This window comes from Yarrowia lipolytica, chromosome 1C, assembly GCF_001761485.1.
Source record: "Yarrowia lipolytica chromosome 1C, complete sequence".
Taxonomy (NCBI): domain Eukaryota; kingdom Fungi; phylum Ascomycota; class Dipodascomycetes; order Dipodascales; genus Yarrowia; species Yarrowia lipolytica.
Window position 1 is genome coordinate 3161514 of NC_090772.1, and position 22966 is coordinate 3184479.

At 49.8% G+C, this 22966-nt stretch overlaps 7 protein-coding genes and 1 non-coding gene across 8 annotated transcripts; 3 read left to right on the forward strand and 5 right to left on the reverse strand.

The window, feature by feature from the left end:
• Window positions 1-243: 243 nt before the first annotated feature.
• YALI1_C31626g (uncharacterized protein) lies at window positions 244-1179 on the reverse strand (the record flags this gene model as incomplete). Its single annotated transcript, XM_068282538.1, has 1 exon — window positions 244-1179. One exon carries the CDS (start codon window positions 1177-1179, stop codon window positions 244-246), a length of 936 nt encoding a protein of 311 aa, XP_068138639.1.
• Window positions 1180-3421: 2242 nt separating this feature from the next.
• On the forward strand, window positions 3422-5764 carry YALI1_C31649g (uncharacterized protein; the record flags this gene model as incomplete). Its single annotated transcript, XM_502158.3, has 1 exon — window positions 3422-5764. One exon carries the CDS (start codon window positions 3422-3424, stop codon window positions 5762-5764), a length of 2343 nt encoding a protein of 780 aa, XP_502158.3.
• A 1217-nt stretch (window positions 5765-6981) lies between these two features.
• On the forward strand, window positions 6982-12215 carry YALI1_C31684g (uncharacterized protein; the record flags this gene model as incomplete). The annotated part of the gene is made up of 2 exons (XM_502159.4): window positions 6982-7063; window positions 7168-12215. 2 exons carry the CDS (start codon window positions 6982-6984, stop codon window positions 12213-12215), a joined length of 5130 nt encoding a protein of 1709 aa, XP_502159.4.
• Window positions 12216-12692: 477 nt separating this feature from the next.
• Window positions 12693-14618, reverse strand: YALI1_C31759g (uncharacterized protein; the record flags this gene model as incomplete). Its single annotated transcript, XM_502160.4, has 2 exons — window positions 12693-14418; window positions 14611-14618. The coding sequence occupies 2 exons, from the start codon at window positions 14616-14618 to the stop codon at window positions 12693-12695; spliced, it is 1734 nt and encodes a 577-aa protein (XP_502160.4).
• Window positions 14619-15120: 502 nt separating this feature from the next.
• On the reverse strand, window positions 15121-17652 carry YALI1_C31791g (uncharacterized protein; the record flags this gene model as incomplete). The annotated part of the gene is made up of 1 exon (XM_502161.3): window positions 15121-17652. The coding sequence occupies one exon, from the start codon at window positions 17650-17652 to the stop codon at window positions 15121-15123; it is 2532 nt and encodes an 843-aa protein (XP_502161.1).
• A 144-nt stretch (window positions 17653-17796) lies between these two features.
• YALI1_C31793g (uncharacterized protein) lies at window positions 17797-18111 on the forward strand (the record flags this gene model as incomplete). Its single annotated transcript, XM_068282539.1, has 2 exons — window positions 17797-17855; window positions 17901-18111. The coding sequence occupies 2 exons, from the start codon at window positions 17797-17799 to the stop codon at window positions 18109-18111; spliced, it is 270 nt and encodes an 89-aa protein (XP_068138640.1).
• Window positions 18112-18864: 753 nt separating this feature from the next.
• YALI1_C31804r lies at window positions 18865-18938 on the reverse strand. The gene has a single exon. It is a non-coding gene; the product is annotated as a tRNA-Val (tRNA).
• A 388-nt stretch (window positions 18939-19326) lies between these two features.
• Window positions 19327-21492, reverse strand: YALI1_C31830g (uncharacterized protein; the record flags this gene model as incomplete). Its single annotated transcript, XM_502162.1, has 1 exon — window positions 19327-21492. One exon carries the CDS (start codon window positions 21490-21492, stop codon window positions 19327-19329), a length of 2166 nt encoding a protein of 721 aa, XP_502162.1.
• Between the last annotated feature and the right edge of the window lie 1474 nt (window positions 21493-22966).

A 22966-nucleotide genomic window follows, 5' to 3' on the forward strand; every position in this document is an offset into this window, starting at 1 on the left:
CAGCGATAGACCTGATTTTCGTGATCAGACACTCTAACCCTGCCAATACACTGGACACACAAAGCAATGCCCCCAGTAGGGCGTGCAGATTGACAATGATTAACAATAATTAACAATGGCGTGTCGATCTGTCGATCGGGTAAATTGGCGTGGAAGAGTGCATCGGCATACGGTGCATACGAAAACGACAACTGGATTGGATTTACAAGTACTCGTACAACGACAGTACAGTCAATCAAAAGTTCATTTACCAAACACACCCTTTTCGGCCAAGGCAGGTTTGGATTTGGCTAAATAAATAATGCACTGCACACGCTGAAAATCGTCATAGGAGACATTGTAAGTCTGGCCTCGGCGTTGCAGTGTGGCCCATAGACAACTCATCTGCTCATAGAGGTCCCTACGGAGCTCATAAATGTCTGTAAAAGAAGGAATCGAGGCCAACTCAAGCTCCTCAAAAAGCAAATCGCCAGGCAGCACTTTCTCTGAGTCAGAGACACTGAATGGGGCACTTCCAAACAGCTCAACAAGACCATTCATACATTCTATAGCCGTGTAGCTCCGCAGACAATCCAGATCAGGTTTGTAGGCAAGCATAGCTAGCGCTGAAGGCAAAAGATGTGACAGTTTGTGTGCGGTACGTGTGGAATGTGGTATCTCTGCGAAAGAGGGTCTCTCTTCGAGGTCGCCAGAAGCCCGATAGTTGTCATGCAGACAGATATGGAGGGCTTCTAGGATGTACAGTGGAGATCTTCCACATAGTATAATCATGACTGTGTGTTCCAGCAGCTCTCGGGCGGTGGCCAAGGAGTCAAATGTGAAGTTATGAATCTTAGTGAGCTCTATGATTGCATTCTCGACTTGTTCGGTGGGCATCAATAGATACGACGTCTGTAGGGCGATCATACGTTGGGTAATTTTGCCAGACATGTGGTAATGTTTGGCCAGACTATCAAACACTGCGGCTTTCAGCCCTGGATCTCGCATCAGAGCACATCTGTAGAGCCATCCAACATAGGCTTTGGGTGTACCTGAATAGCGATGAGTCTCGGCGAGGTAGTAGTATCCGAGAGCCATTCCCGTCTCTGATATTACCAGCTCCGAGACGCTGACTCTGTTAGTTCTTGCCAGAGTCTTTTTGATTCGAGTCTGATCCTCGGACGACTCGCCCAGAATCATCAATTTTGTCCAGAAAAAGACCACAGCTCGGCGAATCCGCACAAAATGCCGTTTGAGCTTGTATGGCAGTTGCTGCTTTTCCCATTCTCGCAGCAGATACAGAATAGGAAGATGTGCAGTTTCCCAGATAACAGACGCCTTCTCTAGCTCGTGCGAATGCTCGTTGGTGAGGCTCACACATGCATCTCGAAGTTGCTTGAGTGTGTCCTCGTCTGGAGACTCGGGGAATCCCTGTTTTCTTAGATCAATCGGTGGTATTTTGAGGAGTTGGACTGGTGGTGGATGGTGTTGATGGTGAATTATTCGCGTGTTATCTGATTTAGAGTTTTTCTAATCTTCTGTTCGTGGTCAGTATTGAAAAGTGCCAGATAAAGACATTCCAATGAAGTCAGAGACCTAAGGAGCGGGATGTTCAATACTGTTGTTATTTCAAATAAATCTGTGGCTTTGCTTTCTCTTCAACGTCTCTCCACCGCACGAATTCCTCCACCGTCAGCAGCTCTCTCTTCCCAAATAGAGTTTGTTGTACACCAAACACTGTCCAGCTCTGCCCAGCACTACTTGTTGGAGAGACCAGCATATTGTCTTAACAGCTCCAGAGATACCGGCCGCTGATCGTGGTCAGAGATTATGACTTTCTTTTTGCATGTTCCATGTGATTCCCGAGCGGCACAGAGACGTTGAAGATCTTCAGACCGGCAAGAAATCGCTCAACTCCTGAGCAGCAACCTCGTTTGTCAACTCCGATTTATTGATTATTGCTTTCCAACGGCCATGCGTTCATTCTCGACCATGTTACATTGAGATGGATACTGAGCAAACTCGACTGTATTTGTGAACTTTCGACTGCCTTTTGATGAGAGGATTCATAGTCATGCTGGAGATGCAGAACCCGTCGAGATGTGGATAGAGCTGTGGATCCAGACGATGGGTCAATGTCAGAAACTAACAATGCCCAATCAAACAGACCCCCATGGGCAGTTTAGTCATTTCGCCAACCCTTCTTGCCCCCCGTACATTGTACATTTGCACAAAGGACCCGGCTGAACAGAGGAGAGACAAAGAGAATGCGAGCCAGCACAATAGAGCCTTTGTGTCGTCTGTGCCTATCGAGCGACAGGAGTCTGTGTGGTCGGTGCACTTTGCGTTAACTTTGATCCATGTGGACAGCGGAAAGGCAGAGTAACCCACAGGAGAAGGGCGGCTGGTGGTGATCTTCGTTGATCTCACGTGTTCTAGAGCCAGCCGTGGTTGGCGTCGAAGACAGGAGTTTTCACCTGCTACGAGACATATCTATATCTGCACATTCTGCCATCACCCTCCCCCATTACTAATTCTTACAACTGATGCTGCGGTATTTACTTTTCCCTGGATTTTCGTTTTTCATTTATCCAAAAATTTCTTCTTAACCCTTTTGCCCAAAACCCAAACAGCAGAAGCATAGTTAACGAACCCAAAAATCATAGTAGCGCCACCCTGGGACATGTCCAACAGGGTTTGCTTCAATTCCTGAAGGAAACCCCAGATGTGGTTTCTACGATGGACAACCCGCCAGCACTTTCACGATGAGCGAGGAGTAGACCACAGTAGCAAGCGTAAAAGGGCGGCCGAGGCCACCGAGAGAACACAGCGTAGCAGGGGCGCGTAGTCACCACAGGGGAGACGCAGGAACCAAAACCAATGAACGAAGAAGAACCCACAAGGAGAAGTTTTCAAAGGCCAATGCAAATGAAGAGGGCAATGGGAAAGGATTGAGATTAGAGAACTGGAAGACTGGAGTGGCGTTTTCCCGAATGAAACGAACAAACACGCCGAAGCTATGTGGGGAGGTGGTATATTATCGCAGACAAACAATCTCAAGATTGATTGATTTATGGTAGCTCATTATTTCACTCAACTGTCAGGAAAACTTCCTCTCGTGCTGTATAAGTAGTGCTCTATCGTCTACTGTACCCACCTTTTTCCACTCCCAATATCACGGCAAAGTTATAATTAAATGAATGTAATATGCAGAAAAAAAAAAAAAATAGTTAACGAAAACTCAAACCGAATACCTATCAACCTTTAGAAGAACTCTACTTCCACCAGTATGGCCAACATACCACAATATGACGTTTTTGCAAAAGTAAACTTGGCTGAGCAGAGATATATAATGCCTTCCAGCTCCCCAGGATGAGTTCTCCAGATCACCCGACCTCATTCTCTCGCTTCTACACTCGCTAAGACACACAACATTAAAACAATGCGATTCCACATTGCCGTTGCCCTTCTGGCCACCTCGGTGGTTGCCCAGGGTCCCTTTGCCAACTCCACCTCCGCTGTTGTTCCTCAGTCTTCTCAGCCTGCCAACTCCTCTTCTAGCGCCCCCCAGAGCTCTGCGCAGTCCACTACTCCCCTACCTGTGTCCTCTGCTCCTGTCTCGAGCTCTGCTGTCCCCTCCAGCTCTGCTGTCCCCTCCAGCTCTGCTGCCCCCGTTTCTTCGGTTCCTTCCAGCTCTGCTGCTCCCGTTTCTTCGGTTCCTTCCAGCTCTGCTGCTCCCGTTTCTTCGGTTCCTTCCAGCTCTGCTGCTCCCGTTTCTTCGGTTCCCTCCAGCTCTGCTGCCCCCGTTTCTTCGGCTCCTTCCAGCTCTGCTGCTCCCGTTTCTTCGGTTCCCTCCAGCTCTGCTGCCGCTGGTTCTGCTTCTGAGGCTCCTGTTGCTGCCAACTCTACCTCTCCTGTTGCCAGCTCTGCTCCTGTCAGCTCCACCACTCCTGTCAGCTCTACCACTCCTGTCAGTTCTGTTGCCCCCTCCTCTGCGGTCCCCGTTGCTTCCAATTCTACCTCTCCTGCCTCGAGCTCTGCTCCCGTCAGCTCTACCACCCCTGTGAGCTCTGCTGCTCCTTCCTCCGAGGCTCCTGTGGCTGCTAACTCCCCCACCCCCGCCGCTTCTTCTGCTGCTCCCGTCTCTTCTCAGGCCACCACCCCTCTTCCTTCCTCTGCCCCTGCCAACTCCACTGCTCCCGCCTCTAGCTCTGCCGCAGCTGCCGCTGGTACTGATGCTCCCGTTGCTGCCAACTCCACCACCCCCGTTGCCAGCTCCGCTGCTCCTACTACCCCTCTGAGCTCCACCGCTGCTGCTGCTGGTACTGATGCCCCCGTTGCTGCCAACTCCACCACCCCCGTTGCCAGCTCCGCTGCTCCCACCACTCCTCTGAGCTCCGCTGCTACTGCTTCTGCTGTTGAACCCGCCTCTTCTGCCGCTCCCGTTGCCAACTCTACTACTCCTGTGGTCCCCGTTGGCTCGTCTACCACCCCTGTTGGCTCTTCCGTTGATGCTGCTTCTTCTGCTGCTCCTGTTGCCAACTCTACCACTCCCGTGGTCCCCGTTGGCTCGTCTACCACCCCTGTTGGCTCTTCCGTTGACTCTGCCTCTTCCGGTGCCTCTGCTCAACCTGCCTCTTCCACCAATGGTACTGCTCCCGTTCCCGTTACTTCTGCCCACGACTCTTCTGCTGCTTCTTCTGCCACTGCTGCTTCTTCTGCCGCTGCTGCTGCCTCCAAGGACGGAGCTGCCTCTGGAACTGCTGCTCCTGTGGTCACTGACACTGAGATCTACACCGCTACCTCCACCGTCACCGCTACCTACTGCCCCGTCTGCGAGTCTGGCTCCAAGTGGCAGCACCCCACCGGCTCCTCCGTCCACGGAGTGAAGACCGTCACCGTCACAAGCGCCACCAAGACTGTCACCGTCACTTGCGAGACATCCGGCTCCTCCACAATCATCCACGGTGCCGAGAAGACCACTGAGTCTGGTGTTGCTGTCGTTACTGTCACCAAGGACGTGACCAAGACCGTCACCGTCTCTTGCTACTCTTCCGGCACTTCTACCTGGTACGCTCCTAAGGTCACTGAATCTGGCGTCCACGTTGTCACCGTCACTCCCGGCAAGTCTGTGGCTGCTGTCCCTGCCCCCACCACCGTCATCGAGGGTATCACCAAGACCGTGACTGTCTCTTGCCTGACCTCCGGTACCTCCACCTGGTACGAGCCCAAGGTCACCGAGTCTGGAGTGGCAGTTGTTACCGTCACCCCCGGTGTCCCTGCTCCTGCTCCTGTCCAGTCCAAGGCTACCACCCCCGCCGCTGTTGTCCCTGCTCCCGCCCCCGTTGTCTCTGTCTCTACCAAGACTGTCACCGAGAACGGTTCTGTCCGAGTCGAGGCCACCACCGTCACCCAGCCCCACGCCGTAGTCTCCAAGGCTTCCCCCGTTGTCTCTGTCTCTACCAAGACTGTCACCGAGAATGGCTCCGTCCGAGTCGAGACCACCACCGTCACCAAGACCCCCGCTGTGATCTCCAACGCTCCCGAGGCTCCCGCCCAGGCCCCTGCTCAGTCCGCCGCCCCCAAGGCTCCCGCCCCCGGCTCTGTCAAGCCTGTCCCTGCTCCTTCCTTCGCCGTCTCAGCTTCTCCCGCCTTCCCCAAGGCCCCCGAGGTGGCCCAGGTGTCTCCCTCTTCCGTTACCGGTCCTTCTCAGGCCAACGGTGGCTCCATCGCCAAGCCCACCATGCTGGTTATGGTTCTTTCTTTCGCCGCTCTCCTCATCTAGAGAGCCGGGTTCTAACACTCCTTGTATTTAATTGTATTGTAAATTTCCACTAGAAATTGTGCCCTGTAGTTGAGGTGTGTATTAATTTGGTTAGTTTGGTCCTTATACTCAGGTCAGTTCGGTGTGTAGATTATCAGCAGCGTGGTCGCAAACAATACAGTACATATATACGTAGTAAATAATGGCAGTGTGGCACACTGGTCCGTCAGGTCACTATTGTTTCTATGGTAGAATTTTCTTGCAAATGTTTTCTATAGTTTCTATGATTTCTATAGGTTCTCTGTTCTATGGATTTTTTTTATTGTTTTATAATAACTTTTTTATATACGTAACACTGGGTTTTTCATCAATAATTGTGTGTGTGTGTGTGTGTGTGTGTGCGTAATTACTTAGGCTGTCTTGGTGGCTGGTTACAGTTGAGGTTCATTCGTCGTCAGGTGGAAAAAGTGCTTCAACCCTGATCAGATATACGCTGAGTTGAGTCTAGTTGTACCGTCTCAATGTCACATTACTGATCTGATCCCGTTATCATCCGTCTCTAGACTAACACGAGCGTAACTTGTATTACACAGCCATCTTTTTCTATGCATGCTTACTTATAAATCATAATAAACTGTACCAGCCTTTTCTTGAATAAATCTCCGTCTTAGATGACAATCTACTTCCGCTCTATTGAACGAGAAGACACGCCTTTGCCAGACGAAGACACAAGACGACGGACGACGCCTAGTTCTTCCTGTTTGGTTAATGTGATGCCACTTGTTTTCTCCCGTGTTCGGTTCCCACCTATCATTTTCATCGCCAAGCCTTTTACAACATGGGCTTGAGTCTTTTCGTATTTTACACTCTAAAGAGAGACACCAGCCCGCGGACAGTAGAGAGTAAAATGCGCGGTTTTTAACAACTCTGGACGGGCAAACAGATACGCTATACAAAACAGGTCGGTTTAGTCCGTAAAAGCAAATCCTCCCTAACTCGGTACACAGATCCACGCTCTGGTCGTCCGTCAGTCTGGCTATCAACTTGCAGTTGATGCATGTAGCAGTAAAGTTTGCGCAGTGAAAATTATCAGATCCTCCCAAGGCTCTTGTACCGAGAGTCTAATCCGCTCTCCCCAAGTCCCAACGCATGACGTACACCCGCACACAGTGATAGGCAGCACCAGACAATAGCCACGTCGAGCTGACTTTGAAGACCAAGGTATCCAGTGACACAAAATGGGTGCTAAAAAGTCCAAGAAAAAGGCCAAGAGATCACGGCCAGCCACCTCCAGAGAGACGTTGGATCCTCTTGAATCAGGTGAGTATGCACTGCCCAGATGGTGCTCCTGGGACATGTGATCGAGATCAACTTATCAACATGGCCCAGAAACAGAAGAGAAGAGCGAACGAACTAACACACAGCCACTTCATCACCGACTCTGGTCAATGATATCAGTCAGAGCGACTCCGCAACTCCCACCCCGGATCTGGAGCCTACGCCCGAGCCGGATGGGGTAGTACAGAAAGAGGTGGTCAAGAGCGACAAGGAGAACAGTGAGGTGAAGGAGGAGGAAAAGGAGGAGGAAAAGAAGGAGGAAAAGAAGGACACGATACAACCCAAATCACCCGCACGGCCGTCTGTTGTGCGAGAAACTTCATTTGCACGGTTCACAACACTGCCTGAACGGCCCAACGTCCCCGCCACCAGCTACGATTATGGCGATATGGACAACGACATGGACAACGACATGGACAACGGCATGGGCAACGGCATGGACAACGACATGAGTTCTGTGCCGATTGCGTCCTTTGAGCCAATGGAGCCGGAGGTAGAGGAAATGGAACCACAGATGGACAGCATGGATACGGAGGAGTTTGGAGAGATGCAATCTGCAGACCACGAGGTTGAGCAGATGCAGCCGGTGGAGGAGTCGGCCGAAAAGATTGTGGAGGAGCCTGTGGGAGAGGTTGAAATGGAGAAGAGGAATGTCGAGCTTATGGTCAGGGAACAAGTCGAGGAATTCACGGTCGAAGAAGAGGTCGCTGCCATTGAAGAACCGGAACCCACGATTGAACAGGCCAATGAGGAGTTCGCTGCTTCGCCTCAGCTGAACGGGCATGACACAGAACCCGCCATCAACCATGTGTGCACGCCGGCAGATCCAGTTGCGCCAGACAACACTTCTCTGACCATGGTGGCTCCGGAACCTGAATCATACGAATCAAATGTACACCAGTTTTCCGACTACACACGCACGTCGCCCACCGAAGAAGATATCGAAAAACTCAACGCTGATTTGGATACTACGGTTCCGTCCTTCTTCAAAAAACGCAATTCCTCCACGTCTTCTAGGACCTCTATTCCAATTGTTGAAGTGGAGAAGGCAGAGGAGGCTGTGGAAGAACACGAGCAGGAAGAGGATCAAGGAGACTCGAAACAAAATGATCCTCTGTCTCCAACATTGGAGCTGGCTCTGTCTCCTGTTTCGACGCCTCTAAGAACCCCGTCACCTACGAAATCGCCTCGTGCAGCAGGTTTGTCTCCTGTCAGAACCCCCCTGCACCTCTCGGCAGTCACACGAAGCATGTCTCCCAGTTCTTCCAACATGGAGATTCGTCCATTCGAAAAGCGATTCGAAACCCGAATTTCTTCGCTGTTGAAACGATCTGGACACAGCAGAAGTGGATCTGAGCTTACTAGTCGAGGCTCCCCTAATGCATATGCTAGCCCTCGGCACTTGACGTCTCTGGAAGACTCGCTAGCTACAGATTCCATGTCGTGGACCAAATTGCATAACATTTCGAACCAAATCTACTCCGAGGCTGGCCAATTGGAGTATGGTGAACCCAGTGCCCTTCTGGTGACCAACACCATCTGTGTGGGTACCAAAAACGGAGTGACACTCGTGTTCGACTACCAACAGAACATGAAAAAGGCCCTGGTGTTCATCAACAGTCCTGTCACATGCCTGGCCGTGTCTTCCGATGCCACATTTTTAGCTGTGGGCCATGAATCGGGTCATGTGATCACATGGGACCTGAACATTCTCAAGCATGACCTTGTGATTGCTCCCCAGACCAAGAATGCTGCTGTTCTGAGCATTGCGTTTGTTGGTAAGCGTCATTCGTGTATCGTTTCTGGAAGCGCGGCTGGTAAAACCTATTTACATGATGGATACACCAGTATAACTGGTCGAAAGACCCGTTCGGCGTGTATTATGGGTCAATCGACCCCAACTTCTCTGGGAAACAAGCCGACCACCATATTTGCCTGTTCTTCCTTACCACTAGGCTCTGTTTCCTCCGTTACCGATGAACTTGGTTTGGTGGCTATTATGACCCCCCATATCCTGGCAATCATCTCCACCACACCCACTGTCATGACTCAGTTTAAGATTGGTCGACCCAAAAATACCAATCCCACTCTCGGTTTCATTGGCACTCTGGCGTGGTATCCTGCTGTTCGGAGCAGTACTTCCGTTGTGGGTTCGGACAAGCCTATTCTGGCGTACTCGTGGGCCAACGTTGTGACTATTCTGGAGATTCAGAGCGGTGCCTCTTCTGGGTTCGGAAAGAAGCTCAAGTTCACCAGCATTGCTCGTCACACGACCTCCGAGAGTATTGTTTCCATTCAGTGGATCAACCGGCAGGTTCTGGGTCTAATTACAGCTACCCAATCCTTGTTGATCATGTCTTTCAGCCATGGAGACTTGCATTTGAGTGCCTCTGTTGACCTTCTAAGCAAACATGTGCTCAAGTTTGATCGGTATTCCAATTCTCTTGGACAGTTGCGTATTGCTCGAAGTGGCAGCAACAAGGAACACGACGACGACGACAATAGCGTTCCTGTGGTTCCTCTGGACTCCTATTCTTCTACTGTTTGCACTTTCAAGGGTCGAATCTTTCTTCTTGGGTGTTATGAGCTCGTAGTTGGATACACCCTTTCGTGGTACGACAAGGTGGAGATTCTGGTCAAGCAGGAGCAGTATCTGAATGCTGTCAAGTTGGCTTTGACGTACTATGACAGTGATTCTGGAGATGGTGTTGTGGTAGGTTTGCCCGTTGACGACACTCTCCGAAGAGCAGTAGTCAAGCCTGCTATTCTGGAGGTGATTCAGAAGATTCTTCCACGGGCTCTTCGAGCGGAGACCAGTCTTGACTTGGCAGAGCTGACATCTATTTGTGTCGATGCCCTGATAAATCTCGATGACACGTCAATTGATAGCACTATCTACGACATGTACGAGGACTCTGACCACCTGCCGTTGTATCTGGACACTATCGCGACGGCTGTGTTTGATCTCCGGCTTCGGTCTGTGTCACCGCGTGTCTTCAAGGGTCTTATTTCGACGTACTCCGTGTCAGAAGACACTACCGACAAGATGGAAGAGATCATTTGCACATTAGACCCTGCCACCTTGGACGTTGATACCACTCTGGGCCTGTGCAAGAAATATGGTCTGTTGGATGCGTCCATTTACATTTGGAATGTCGCTCTCAATGACTACATTTCTCCGCTGTCTGAGTTCTTCCAGGCCATTGCTTCTGGAGATGAGAATGGTATCGCCAACAGAGCGTACTCTTATCTATCCTATATTTTCTCTGGTCGAATCTACCCCACTGGATTGAAGATGGCTACTTCTCAGAAGGAGATTGAGGCCAAAAGTTCGTTGTATTACGTTCTGTTGATTGGCAACTTCATTGTGTGGCCCAAGATCAATGGACGGAAGATCCCCTCGTTGGTTTCCACCGATGACTACCCTTATCTGAAATCGTTGATCACCTTCAACCCTGCTTCTTTCTACGTGGCTTTAGATGAGGCGTTCGAAGACCATTTCCTGAACGACAACGTTGAGCATGCCGAGACTCCAATTGATGAGCACTTCTTTCAGCAGGGAGGAGCCAGTTTGACCGGTGGGACAAGTGCTCAGTTTTCTGAGGAGGTGTCTTTTGGACGTCACATTAACCGTCAGATGATTGTTGATGTTCTTCTTCAGATTGCCCCCGAGCTATCCCCTGAATGTCATGTGTACACCCTCATTTTCATCGCGAGAAACTATCCCAAGTACTCCCAGTTCATTATGCTTGGAGAAGGTATTCTTAAGTCCATTCTGGAACACTTATGTGTTGGAGCACCTCAAGAACTTCGGCAGGAGTGTGAACTTGCCGCTGAAGTGTTGATTTCCAAGTTCAGGCCGTTCGATCTTCAGTGGACTATTTCTCTTCTGTCTGAAGCCGGTTACAATGGTGCTTTGTCTTACATTTATCGCACCGAGAGACTATTCCCCAAGCTAGTTGACCACTCTTTTGCTACCGAGCTGTTCGACGATATCTTTGAAGTGGTTGAGAAGTCGTTTGAAGAGACGAATGGTAGCAGTGCCAAGGCTGCAAAGGAACGGTCCAAGATTGAGGAGTCAGTCAAGACCAACTTTGAGCAGCTTATCCGGCTTAGTCCGAGTCGAACTGTCTCTTTGGTGTCGGAGTGGTGTCCTCGATTGCATTCTGTTATCCTTGATAGTGGAATTGAGTCTGATCAGCAGCTCCTCTACCTCAAGTCTTACTTCCACAGTCTCAGAATGTCTGGAAGCGAGTCCCCCAAGTCACCTTTTTGGGTCCTTTACATTACATTGCTTGCTCGATCGAAGGAGGGCGTTTTGGATCAACTTGAGACGGAGCTTTCAGCTCTGGACTTTGACAACTGCGTCATCGAGAGTGTTTCATCGTTGCTAAAAGCCACCAATAACACTGAGTCACTGGTCATTCTGCTGCAGAAGAAGAAGCGATACGATGAGGCCCTGGATCATCTGTTGAAAGTAATCAACGGAGCAGAAGACGGTGGGGATCACGTGAACCATCTTATTGAGGTCGGTGCACGAGTTTGTGACAAGGATGAAACTCTGTGGAACAAGCTTCTGTCTGGCTTGAAATCTGAAGAAGCCATTTCTCAGGGTTTTAAGCAGCTGTCGACTGATCTTGTTTCGTACAGACTGGTTCACAAGATCCTGCTTCACCAGAAGCACACTTCTGCCCGGGTAGTCAAGTCTGTTGTTCTGGGAGTGACTGACAACTACAAGTTCAAAATCCGCTTCCTTCAACTCACCAAGGAGATTCTAGATGCCAACACGTATGCTCTGATGATGAAGGATTTGGAGAAGCAGCGGTTGAGAGGCTGGAAGGTAGGATCGGCTAGCTGTGACGCTTGTGGCAAACCCATCTACGGAAAGGGCGTCGATGGCGTGACGTTGTACAAAGCATGGCAACAGGCCAAGATCCGAGGCCGCGAAGGAAAAATGGTGTTCAAAAACAAGGGCAAGGAGAGCTGCGATGGTGAGCGAATCGACGGCCAGCTGACCGACCGGGTGGTTGTCTTCAAGTGTGGCCACGTGTTCCATCTGGGCTGCATGAACAGGCTCGGTATGGTTGACGAGATTGGTTGTTTGATTTGTGACGCTGAGGAAGAGGGCGAGTGAGTATCCCATCTTATGATATTACGAATTGAATGAATTATGAATTATGAATTATGACTGCAATAGTAATGTAGACCTGAGTGTGTAGACACGAATTGTCAGTATTGTGTGCCCACCCAGTTTTTTTTTTTTTTTTTTTCTGCATATACATTCATTTAATTATAACTTTGCTGTGAAAGAATAACCTTTGTTAAGATAGCTCGGTGAGCAATGTGATCAACTATTTATTGGAAGTATCATAGATTTTCCAACTAATTATAAGGAATGTTGACATCTTCTGGTGCACAAGTGTTGATTGCTGAAGGTGTTAACGTATGATCTCTCGGTAATTTCTTTTAGAGCGTAACTAGACTAAGTGTGTCTTACCGAATCCGATGGTCAGAAATCGGTTATGGTGTACATTTAGACACGTAGAATCAATTTACCGCAAAATCATTAGTACAGTTTTTCGTGGTAATTTCAAGAGACTGCTCACCCACTTTACAAGGGCCCATCAACGGCCCTTTCTTCTAACTCAAAGACATTCTTCTTCACCTCCTTCTTTTTCGCAGAGACACTGGTCACGGGCTTGTTAGACGATGACCCAGGAATGGGGCCAAACTTGGTATCTTCCAGCTCCACTTTTCCAATAGGACTTTCGTCTCCCAGCATCCAAGAGAATTGTGATTGAGCTAGAGACTTCCTTGTAGGGGTGTCAGATGCACTTCGAGAGGACGTTTCAAAATGGCTTTCACGTGATCCGGCTACGACAGGGTCGTGGGGAGTAGTGCTTACTTGTTTGGGATCCACGGTAGGTGTTTCATGACGCTCTTTGTCCGGTCTGTCACTCATCTCGACCCCGTCTCTAATAGCCAGTCTCTTGCTCAGAGCTCTCAGCTCGGCCACTGCGTCCCTGTACTCCTGGGTGTGGACGTCTTGAGTGTTATCAAATAAGTCAGACAGCCTTTCGAGATCACGAGACACTCCATCTGTCCGTTGCCGTACATATCCTTCAATGACGTCATTGAGTCTGGCTTGGGTCGTATTTCGGAGTCCCATAGTGTTGACGTCATTAGCAGCTCTAACCACCTCATTGTAGATCTTGTCGACTCCCCAGTTTCTCGACAGAGTGGAAAACACGTCCTCCAGCTTGGAGGGGCCGTTTCTAGACGTGTCAGACTCAGAAAGAGGGTTATCTTCTCGCCACAAATGGCTGTATTGGTCTGACACGTATCGACCTCCTTCTCTGTTCACATGGTTTCTCAGGTAAACGGCATTGGACACAAACGACCACATTTTCTCCTCGGCAAAAGTGGGATAATGGAACAGACAGGTGAGGATATCGGTGTCGTCGGTACAAGTGATAATCTTTTCACGGATACGCAATAATAAGACAGCACAGACATAGTCAACAAGATCCAGTTTAGGAGATGCCGCAAATAGAGCATCCCATAGTTCCAGCACACTTGGGAAGTCAAATTCACGAGAGAACAGGAGTCTGATCCATCGTAGACCCCAAATTTGGGGCTCAATTGAATGCTGTTCGAGTTTGGCCGTCAAAGCCGGGTCACTTTGTCGCAGAATCTTCTGTTGGATTAGTCTGCTCTTGAGGACAATCTGTGAAGGAGTATCTGTTGAATACCAAGAAGCAGCATTTGTCATAAGAATTTCAAATAGTGCAAAGGAGTCATGTTCGATGTATTGCAACGAACACACATTGCTGAGTGCCTCAGTCGCTCCACACACCTCTCCGTCCATGGTCAACACGTATATTAGAGGCCCCAGAAGCTCATGCATTCCTTGTCTGTATTTCAAATGAGGGTTCAATTTGGCATATACAAATAGGATCCGGGTCATTGACTGTTGAACATGTGTTTGTTGGAAGAAATCCACCTCGGGAAAGGTTCGAGTGACATCTTTTCTGATCTCCTCAAGGGTTTCCGAATCATTGGCGTCTGTGTCGTCGATATCATTGTTCAAGGGGTCCACAAACGTCATTTTCCTGTCTCCACCGCAATTGCTGGGGTTAACAAACTCGCTGAGGAACGAGTCATAGCGCTGTCTTTGTGTCTCGAGGTCCTTCTTCCAGTCGGACAGCTTCAAGGAGTCGAATTGAAGATACACTCTCCACAGCACTCCTCTTCCCACGCTGGTGTTGTAGCGCCCCGAAAACACCTGTCTGCGCAGCGATTGTGGTGTATGCGAGGATAATTCGGACAAAAAGTCACTGTGTTAGCATATCGTGAGAAATCAAGCCCCAGTGGCCTCTTACTGTATCGTAGCCTCTCTGTAGGGCTTAACTCAAGCTCCACTTGTGTGTATAAGTTGATTTGATCTGGCCAAAGAAATAACACCATCGATGGGCCACGTGACCCCACTCCCATTTCTCTCCCTCGTACCACCGCTCCACATCACTCACTCCATCATGTTATCGTCTTCTGTTGTGATTATCCCATATCAGACATCGGTTCTAGATAAGGTCTGTGGTGTATTAGGGTTGCACCCAACATTGCAGGTTGAGGAGCAGCAGCCGCCGCATGGGGAGAAGCAAGCATGAAAAGAGGTGAAGCGGGAGGTGGTGTTTTTATAACGAAATGACGATATTTTTCCACCGATCACCAGTTCCCAAACAAACAAACCACCACATGCCTGCTGTCACACATACTCCCTCTAGTTGCACCATTTTAGGCCTTTGAGTAAGTTCAGCAGACGCACATACAACATGTGAAAGATGTATGATACTGGGATGATAATATTTGCACCAGTAATTCTAAGATCCTCGTACAGAGGCCAATGGTACAAGTGATAGAAAACACGTTGCAAAGCCACAGATAATAATAATATACATTCATTTCTAAATCACATTCTAGACTCGTCATCTCTCGTTAGCGTTTATATACATTCTCCCTGGTGTTTCTGTCTGGCATCTTTACTGCTGCGAATAGTTAGGGATACCCGACAACAGATTGTCGTCGTCAAAGAACTCAGACCAGTTTGTGTCCTCCAGATTGCCCATGTTGTTGTTGGAGTAGACGGGTGCGTCGGGGATGTTGAAGTCCATGGAGCCCTGCTCCGAGGGGTTGGTCTGACACCCGCCCCCTTCGTTGAGCATGTATGGAGGCAGGAACCGACCAAAGACCTTGGTTTCCAGTGAGTCCATAAATCCAGGCACGTACGTCTCTTCGGGCCCGTTGGGGATGTCCTCCGAGGTGAGAGGCAGGCCGTTGAAGGCTCCAAACGAGTCCGCATTGAAGCCCACGTTGGTGGGCAGCTGAGACACGGGAATGGCGTGGTTGAGAGGAGGCACAAAGTCGGCTCCAAGCTCGCCACCCATACCGATATCAGCTCCAGCAGGAGACACCCCAGTGTTCATTTGAACGGGAGTAGATTGTTGAGACACCCCAGTGGCGGGTGAGACACCAGCTCCGACGACAGGGGATACTCCTGCACCCTGTACTTGCGCTCTGGTGATGGGAGAAGTGCCGAGACTGATGTCCGGGGCGCCTCCCACACCTCCAACTCCTACTCCTACTCCTACTCCTCCAAGTCCTCCAGAGCCTCCGACACCAAGATCCAGACCAGCCACAGGCTTTTTCTTCTTGAACAGCTCAGTGTCGAGCAGCTCTTGGTTGCCGCCTGCGTCCACGTTGCTGAAATCTGTGGTGTCGACTCGTGTGACGGGACCCTCTTCACTGACGATGGGCTTCATTCCGGCCGTTCGGCGATTGAGCTGCTCAAACAGCGAGTTCAAGAGCTTGTAGGTTCGAGCAGCGGAGATGGATGAGTCCTTGAGAATCATGAGAGCGTTCTTTCCAAGCTCGGCGTCGCTGCGAATCTGCTCAGATTGTAGGGTGTCGGGATTCTCATGCACGTAGAACACCAGGCAGGCCACCGAGAAGAAGATGGTGTAAATGGAGTACCAGTACGCGCCGTTGAGCAGTTTGTTGGATACCAACTCATCTGCAATGTACATGACAGTTCGAGCCACGTTGATACACGAACGAGCACATGCCTTCGCCTTCTCGTTGACACCGGGGATTTGGAACTTGGGCGAGCAATAGTGTATAAAAGGTCGATACAGTACAATCTGAACGTGACAGAAGGAAATATGAAGCAGTCGATTGGCCTTGTAGTATTCGGGCTTGGGGTTAGCGCCGGGTTTCAGCTCGGCTGGCAGGTTTCGAAGCCAGTCTCTAATCTCATTCTCCAGCAGAGTCACCTTGTCGAACATGCTCTTTCCAAGCTGCACGGACTTGTCCTTGTCGGCTCCCTTGACAGGGTAAATGTACTTCATGACGTGTGAGAGAATGATCATGAGTCGAGTATGGGCGTTGGCGATGCTGGCACTCGACAAATGGTTCTCCTTTTGAGGAAAGTATCCATCTTCTGTGATTTTCTCGTCGTCGTAATCCAGCGGAATCTCCTGGTCAAACTCGTCCTCGGGAATACCTCTCGGCAGACCCAACATTGCGTTGACATAAATATCCATCTTCCAGATGGTCCAAAACATTCGTTTTCGTGTTTCCAGCTCGACGGGGTTGAAATTGTGGGCCACCTTTCGATGCAGACCGGCTCGTAGAGCACTTCTCAGAGCCACTCCAATGTACGCGTAGCACGTACTCAGCCGAGCACTGCATTGCAGAAACATGACCATCATGACAATACTTTGCATGGCGTACATTTCCCGTGCGTCCGCAATGTCCACGAGCCGTCTGGCTGCCACGAAGTACTTATATCCCTCCGAAGCGTCCTTGAAACCGAGCTGTTCACACTTGTCCATGCTAAACAGCACTCCAACTGCCATCACAGAGTACACCAGGGGCAGAATCTTGCTTTGTTGGTCGGTGTAGTCTTCGGGGTCTGTGTCGTACAGCAAGTCCAGGTCTCTGATAAATGTGGGACGATGGTAGAACCGGTACAGCACACAACTGTGGTTCCACACCGACTCTATAAGATGTGAAGCCACATGTTTGGGAGGCAGAATGATTCGAAACTCCTGGCCTAGCATACCGGGGGACGACGAGCTGGGTGATTTGACCAGTCTGTTGATGTTGGGAAGAGGGGTGCCGTTGTTGGCACCCTGTTTGAGCCCCAGCATGTCTACAAGATTGACGCCCGATTGACTCAGGTACTGGGCACGCGACACAAAGTCGTCCAGCGAAAAGTCGGCCGAGTAGAAGTCCACGTCCGGGAAAAGATGGGCGAGAATCGTTTCGCTGACCTTGCTTTTCTCCGCGTTATCCGGAACCTTTTTGCGTCGTGGCGGCTGGTCGTACGTGCATTTGAACGAGTACACTGTGCAATGGATACACGGTTGCTGTCCATCACATTTGACCTTCTTCTTCCGACACTCGTCGCACGCTCGAATGACTCGGCGTTTCTTGGTGTCTGGAGCAGTCGCCACCGCACTGTTATTGTTGTTGTTGTCGCCTGTGCTTTCGTTGGCTCGTTTTTCCGTCATGATGAAAATGTAATAATGGCTGTTTTGGTGGTTGTAGTCGTTGTTTCAGGACTACCAATGGTGTGTGTAGTATCGTATATCGCACTACTGTACTGGTGGTACTCGTACTGTACTTGCAGCTAACGTATCGGATCCACCAGTCGTATGACGTATCTCGACGGTCTAAAAGTGCGACTCGGCGGAAACACGCACTCTGGTGTGAAGTCAAATTAGTTCAGAATGGACGACAGCTGAACCTGGCAGAATAGATGTCGGTCTAGACTGTATTTGCGAGTGAGACGTATGGTTGAGAATGTCTCGAATATTAATCCGTGGGCGAGGTGGTCACGTGCACAGGGGGGGGCGGGGAGCAGGTTGGGCGCAGAGTCGTATCACGTGATGTGTCGTTGGTCGCTGTTGACGTGCGTCGATGGCGTCAGGGGTCTCCTCACTCAATCAGAAATCTCGAAGAGAATTTAAGCGGTGATTTTAACGATCGCGGAGAAGGGCAAGCCTCTGGCAATTTTTGGATAAAAAAACTCTAAAATGTGGAGAAACACAGCAGATGGTCCGAAGCTTAAGGCCCGTAGACAAGCCAACTCTGCAGCATTGGACTGTGCCAAGCACGAAAAGTGGACACCTTGGGAGCGGAAATGGGGGTGCTCGAGAGATGAGAGGAGATGAGCAGGGAGAGGAGAGGAGAGAGAAAACAACCGCTCGGAACGAGCTATGAATTATCTGTCACGTGATACCTGGTTGTCCAATTGCCTGCATAGCCAATGTGATCGGCTTGTCACACCTTTTTCTTCAAACCGTTGTCGTAAATCTCACGTCTACGTTTACGTCAATGTCGTCACGCTTGTGCTCCGCAGATGCAACTCCAACCGCCCAAAGAGAGAGACGGACGTATTCATTTTTTGAGGGAGGGAGGAAAATACGAGTCTCCCAGAAGGTACTCTCGTACATGTGACTCACAAAAAATATCGGAACTCGGAGATAGGGGGATTGTCACGGCCAAATGGATGAGATGTCACATTACTAATTTATCCTCACGGTTTAATTTCTCAAAACCAAGAACTTGTAGCCCCACCCCCACCATATGTCATTGTTAAGAATAAGGGGGATATTAAAGCCAAACACGTGACGTAAATAGTATGCATCAAAATTCTTTTCTTTGTGTTCAAACTCTCCGAAAAACGCGAACTCCAAAAGTTCTGGGGCAAGCAAAAAAAGTGATTTCTGGCAGGATCGAACTGCCGACGTTCTGCGTGTTAAGCAGATGCCATGACCAACTAGACCAAGAAACCATGTTTTCTTAATTTTTTGGAAATATGGGGGACTACGATTTGAGTTTTGATTAGTCATACTTGCTTAATAAGAAGGAAAAACATCAGTAGCGAAATGTATTTCCCTAGAATAAAAAAATGACCACACAAAACAAATTTGTCTGTCCTGTAAGACTATTAAGCCCATTTTATACGCAACACAATGCCATCACTCACATTTCGTATATCTCGTCGGCGGGACTGTCTAGATTATTAGACTCCATAAAGACATGCCTGCACATTCCAACACACATAACGTGTCACGCGATTGTCACAACTTGCAGTTAACGGCAAGTTCAACTACAAGTACGCACTCGTCATATGTTACAAGTTCATACATTACGTACAATAAATAGTTCCTCCCTGGTATCTAGCACTGCTTCTTGCTCTGCTCAAAATTCTCGTGATGAGGGAACTCACGCTTGGTCACTGGGAAGGACAGTGTCTGCTGGTGATGAGCAGCTGCAAAAGATTGATTTTGCGTAACAACGTGCTGCTGCACAAACGCTTGGTGCTGCATGTGATGGAACTGCACCATGTGAGGGCCTCCGGGCCAGTACTCCGGAGCAGGACCCCAGTTAGCAGGAGGAGCATCGTTGCATGTTTGCGGAGTCATGTGGTGGTGATACTGGTATTGCTGATGATGTTGCTGATGCTGGATATGATGATTGTGTTGTCCTTGCTGATGGAGGTGCATATCATGGCTGCCGTGATACATAAATTGCTGCTGTCGCTGCTGCTGTAGCTGTTGCTGGTGTCCACGCATTTGTTGGTATTGCATGAGGGTTTCCTGCTGTTGCTGGTGTAGAGGGTGGTTGTCAGGGAAGGGGTTGACCGTGAACCGTGGAGGATTCTGTGGATGCTTCTCGGGGTTCTGCGTAGATCGCTGAGGACTGTGAGCGGGGTTGTGGATGTGGGTAGTGCTAGCCTCCGTCTTCATCTCTATCTTCATCTCCGTCTTGACACCTCTTCGCTGGGCCATCTTCTCCTCTCGAGCTCGTCGTTTTTCCTCCTTCTCCTGCTCTCGAGCTCGCTGTCGCTGTAGTTTCTCCTCCTCACGGGCCCTCTGTCGGTTCTCCTTCTCCTGCTCCCGTTCCCGTCGCTTGGCGTCCCGCTCCTCCTGGATCTTGCGCTTCTTCTCCTCCCGAGCCTCTATCTTGAGATCCTCCTGCTCAGTCTCAAAGTCCTGCAGCAGCTTAGGAACCAGCTGGCAGTCACCCTTGACGAGAAGGTCGAAAACACCCTCAAAAGGCTTTCCGAGCGTAGGAGGGTCATCGCGGTTAAGCCACACAACTCCTCCGTTCATGGCATGCACTGCGGCAGCCATTTCCCGCACGATTCGCTTCACTCCGGGAATCTTGAGTGTAGTTCCAACCACAATGAGTCCGTCGGGCCGTGAATGTAGGTCAGACTCGGAGAGCTCTCCAATGGACTCGGCATCGGGGTTGAACTCGTTGTAGAGCACAATTCGGGGTCGTAGTTTACCCACCCCCTGAGGTCGCTTTCCGGCCACCTCTCGTGCCTCCTCCATCTCTACGCAAGCGGGACACAGGGGCATGTCCTCCCCGACAAACAGCTCGGGGTCCAAATCGCTCATCCAGCCACACTTCATGCAGTTCATCTTGCTGATGGAGCCATGAAGTTGCACTGTAGTGGGCCAAGGCTTCTGTAGAGGCACAGAAGTGCTCAGGTGGGGCAGTGACGTGTCCAGACAGTCAATGTTTTGCGAGTAGAGTCGAGCCAGTCGGTTCTGCTCCGAAATGGAGTTGAGGAAGTGGTGGAAAGGTGTGTGCTTCGCGTCCTGACACAGTTTCTGCAGTCCATTAATGGCCGAATGGAAATGCATCGTCGTGGCCGGCTCTCTGAACACGCTGGCATCAAAGAGAGCCTTACCGGTGGTCTTGAGATTGTACTCATCCTTTAGGCTCACAAAAAGACCCTTATCGGACCGGAAATCGGGAATGCCGGCATGCACACTAATGCCTGCGCCGGTGATCACCACCAGCCGCTGGGAGTTGTGGAACACGTGGTGCAGTAGCTCGAGGTCTTTTCTGTTGATGTCGCTGTTTCGAAGAGCACTGTACGAGTATGTGTCCACGTTTCCGATCGAAGTGATATCCATCACTTCGGGCGCGTCATCGTCTCGTTCGGGTAGGGGTTTCCGCCTGCTGGACTTGGGTTTGGCCTTGGGCATATAATTGGCTGAATCCTCGCAGCTGTCGTTGTTGCTGTCGGACTCTTTTTCCTCCATCTTTAAATCACGTAGAACGTCATCATCGCTGGTGAATGTCGTCTCCGGCGTCTGGGCGTGCGAAAAGTCGTCCATGGACGCCACTGCGCTGTCGACCGAAGAGAAGGACGAGTCGCTTTCGTTGAGTATTGTTTCCTGAAGAGCCAGAAGCTGTGCGTCGAGAGAGTGTTGTGAGTTATGCTTGGTGTCGGGCTGTTCGGGTTTTGTGTCGACTTGTGAAAACGATGGCGGGGGGGTCGTCAGACCGGTGGCTGAGCTGTTTTTGGTTTTTCGTAGCGTCACCATCTTGGTGTGGTGGAGAGAAATGGTATACGATGCAAATTTGAGTGACACAAAATCAAGAGCGCCTAGCAGCGGGGGTGTATAAGCAAGTCCGGGTAAAAAATAAATCGACCGCAGCGAATTTTGCAACAGGTGGATCTCGATTATGCGGTGGATACGGTGTGTTGTGGCCTTTCCCGCGGTAATAATCGAGTGTGGAGTATCGTCTGGGTTCTTCTCCTAATGTCACAAGTAAGATGGATAGATATGCAATGCAAGCAAATACAGTTGTTTGGATTGTGTTTTGATACAGCTTCCCAAAGAGGCAATTCGAGGTTGGGGCATGCACATATTTTACCTTATTGCCAAGCAGTAGGGTAACTCAGGTACCGCGGGTCAGCGATGAGCTGCCCGAACCGGGAGGTTGGGAGTTCGATTCCACGGCGCAAATTAAATCTAAATAGAGTGCGAGGGGGGCGGTGAGGGAGATGGGAGGGCAATGTGTGGAACACCCAATTGGAAGAAAGGCAAAACGTGTAGAACTTTTGCTGCCACGTGATCGGCATTTATTCCCAGCCTCATAATGACGTACAGATACTGTACTCGATACGGTGGGAGTTCAAAAGTGCGAGAATAACCTGGTTGAGACACTGGTGTAGGTTCCGGGTACAGTGTACATACTGATAGGAATAATTGTAGAATTACAGTACGAGTACAAGTAGTACTCAAGTACAGTATTGTACATACTCGAACATGCTCCTGCTGCGGTATGGTGATTTTTTTCTACGCTTAATTATGGCTCTACCACGCGTAGCTACAGGCGTGTATGGCTGGGACAGCTACAAGAAGCCCCCAGTACCATATGGTGGTGGTGGCACGAGTACGAACAGGATGTACATGCAAATGCCATGAGAGGTTTGGAATATGGGCTGTGTGGCATGAAACAGCGGTTGGATCAGCATAAACGCATCACATGTCCTTGCGACTTGTATGGTTGGAACCAGTGTGTCTGAAAGCTTCCTACTACATACTGTAGTGTACATACCATACAATTATTAGACACGATGCAAGGGTGTTCACCATACGAGTACAGTTGATAGATGGTGATACTGAAAACACCCAATCCAACACTCCTTCATCCACACAAACAGGCACGTTATCAAATCCAAAACGCCGAGTTAATCATGGACACCAGACTAAGCACTCTTCGTATGGCTTCAGGCCCCAACCCAATCCAACCCTATCTATTCGAGTACTACCAGCAGTACAGTAGTGTCGGAGATAATTCGGAGATAAGAGGGTTGATGACGAGAGGCTCACAAACCACATCGAAATATCCGCTCTAAGACCATCACCACCTTGTCAAACGTCTTCCTATGGGCGTATGTCCGCTCAGTAAGGGGTTGAGATGTTGCCGGCCTGCTGCTGCGAACATTCTTATGCGATGCTCTTATAACGTTTTGATTGATTAGCGCACTGTGTACAACGTTGCAAGTGG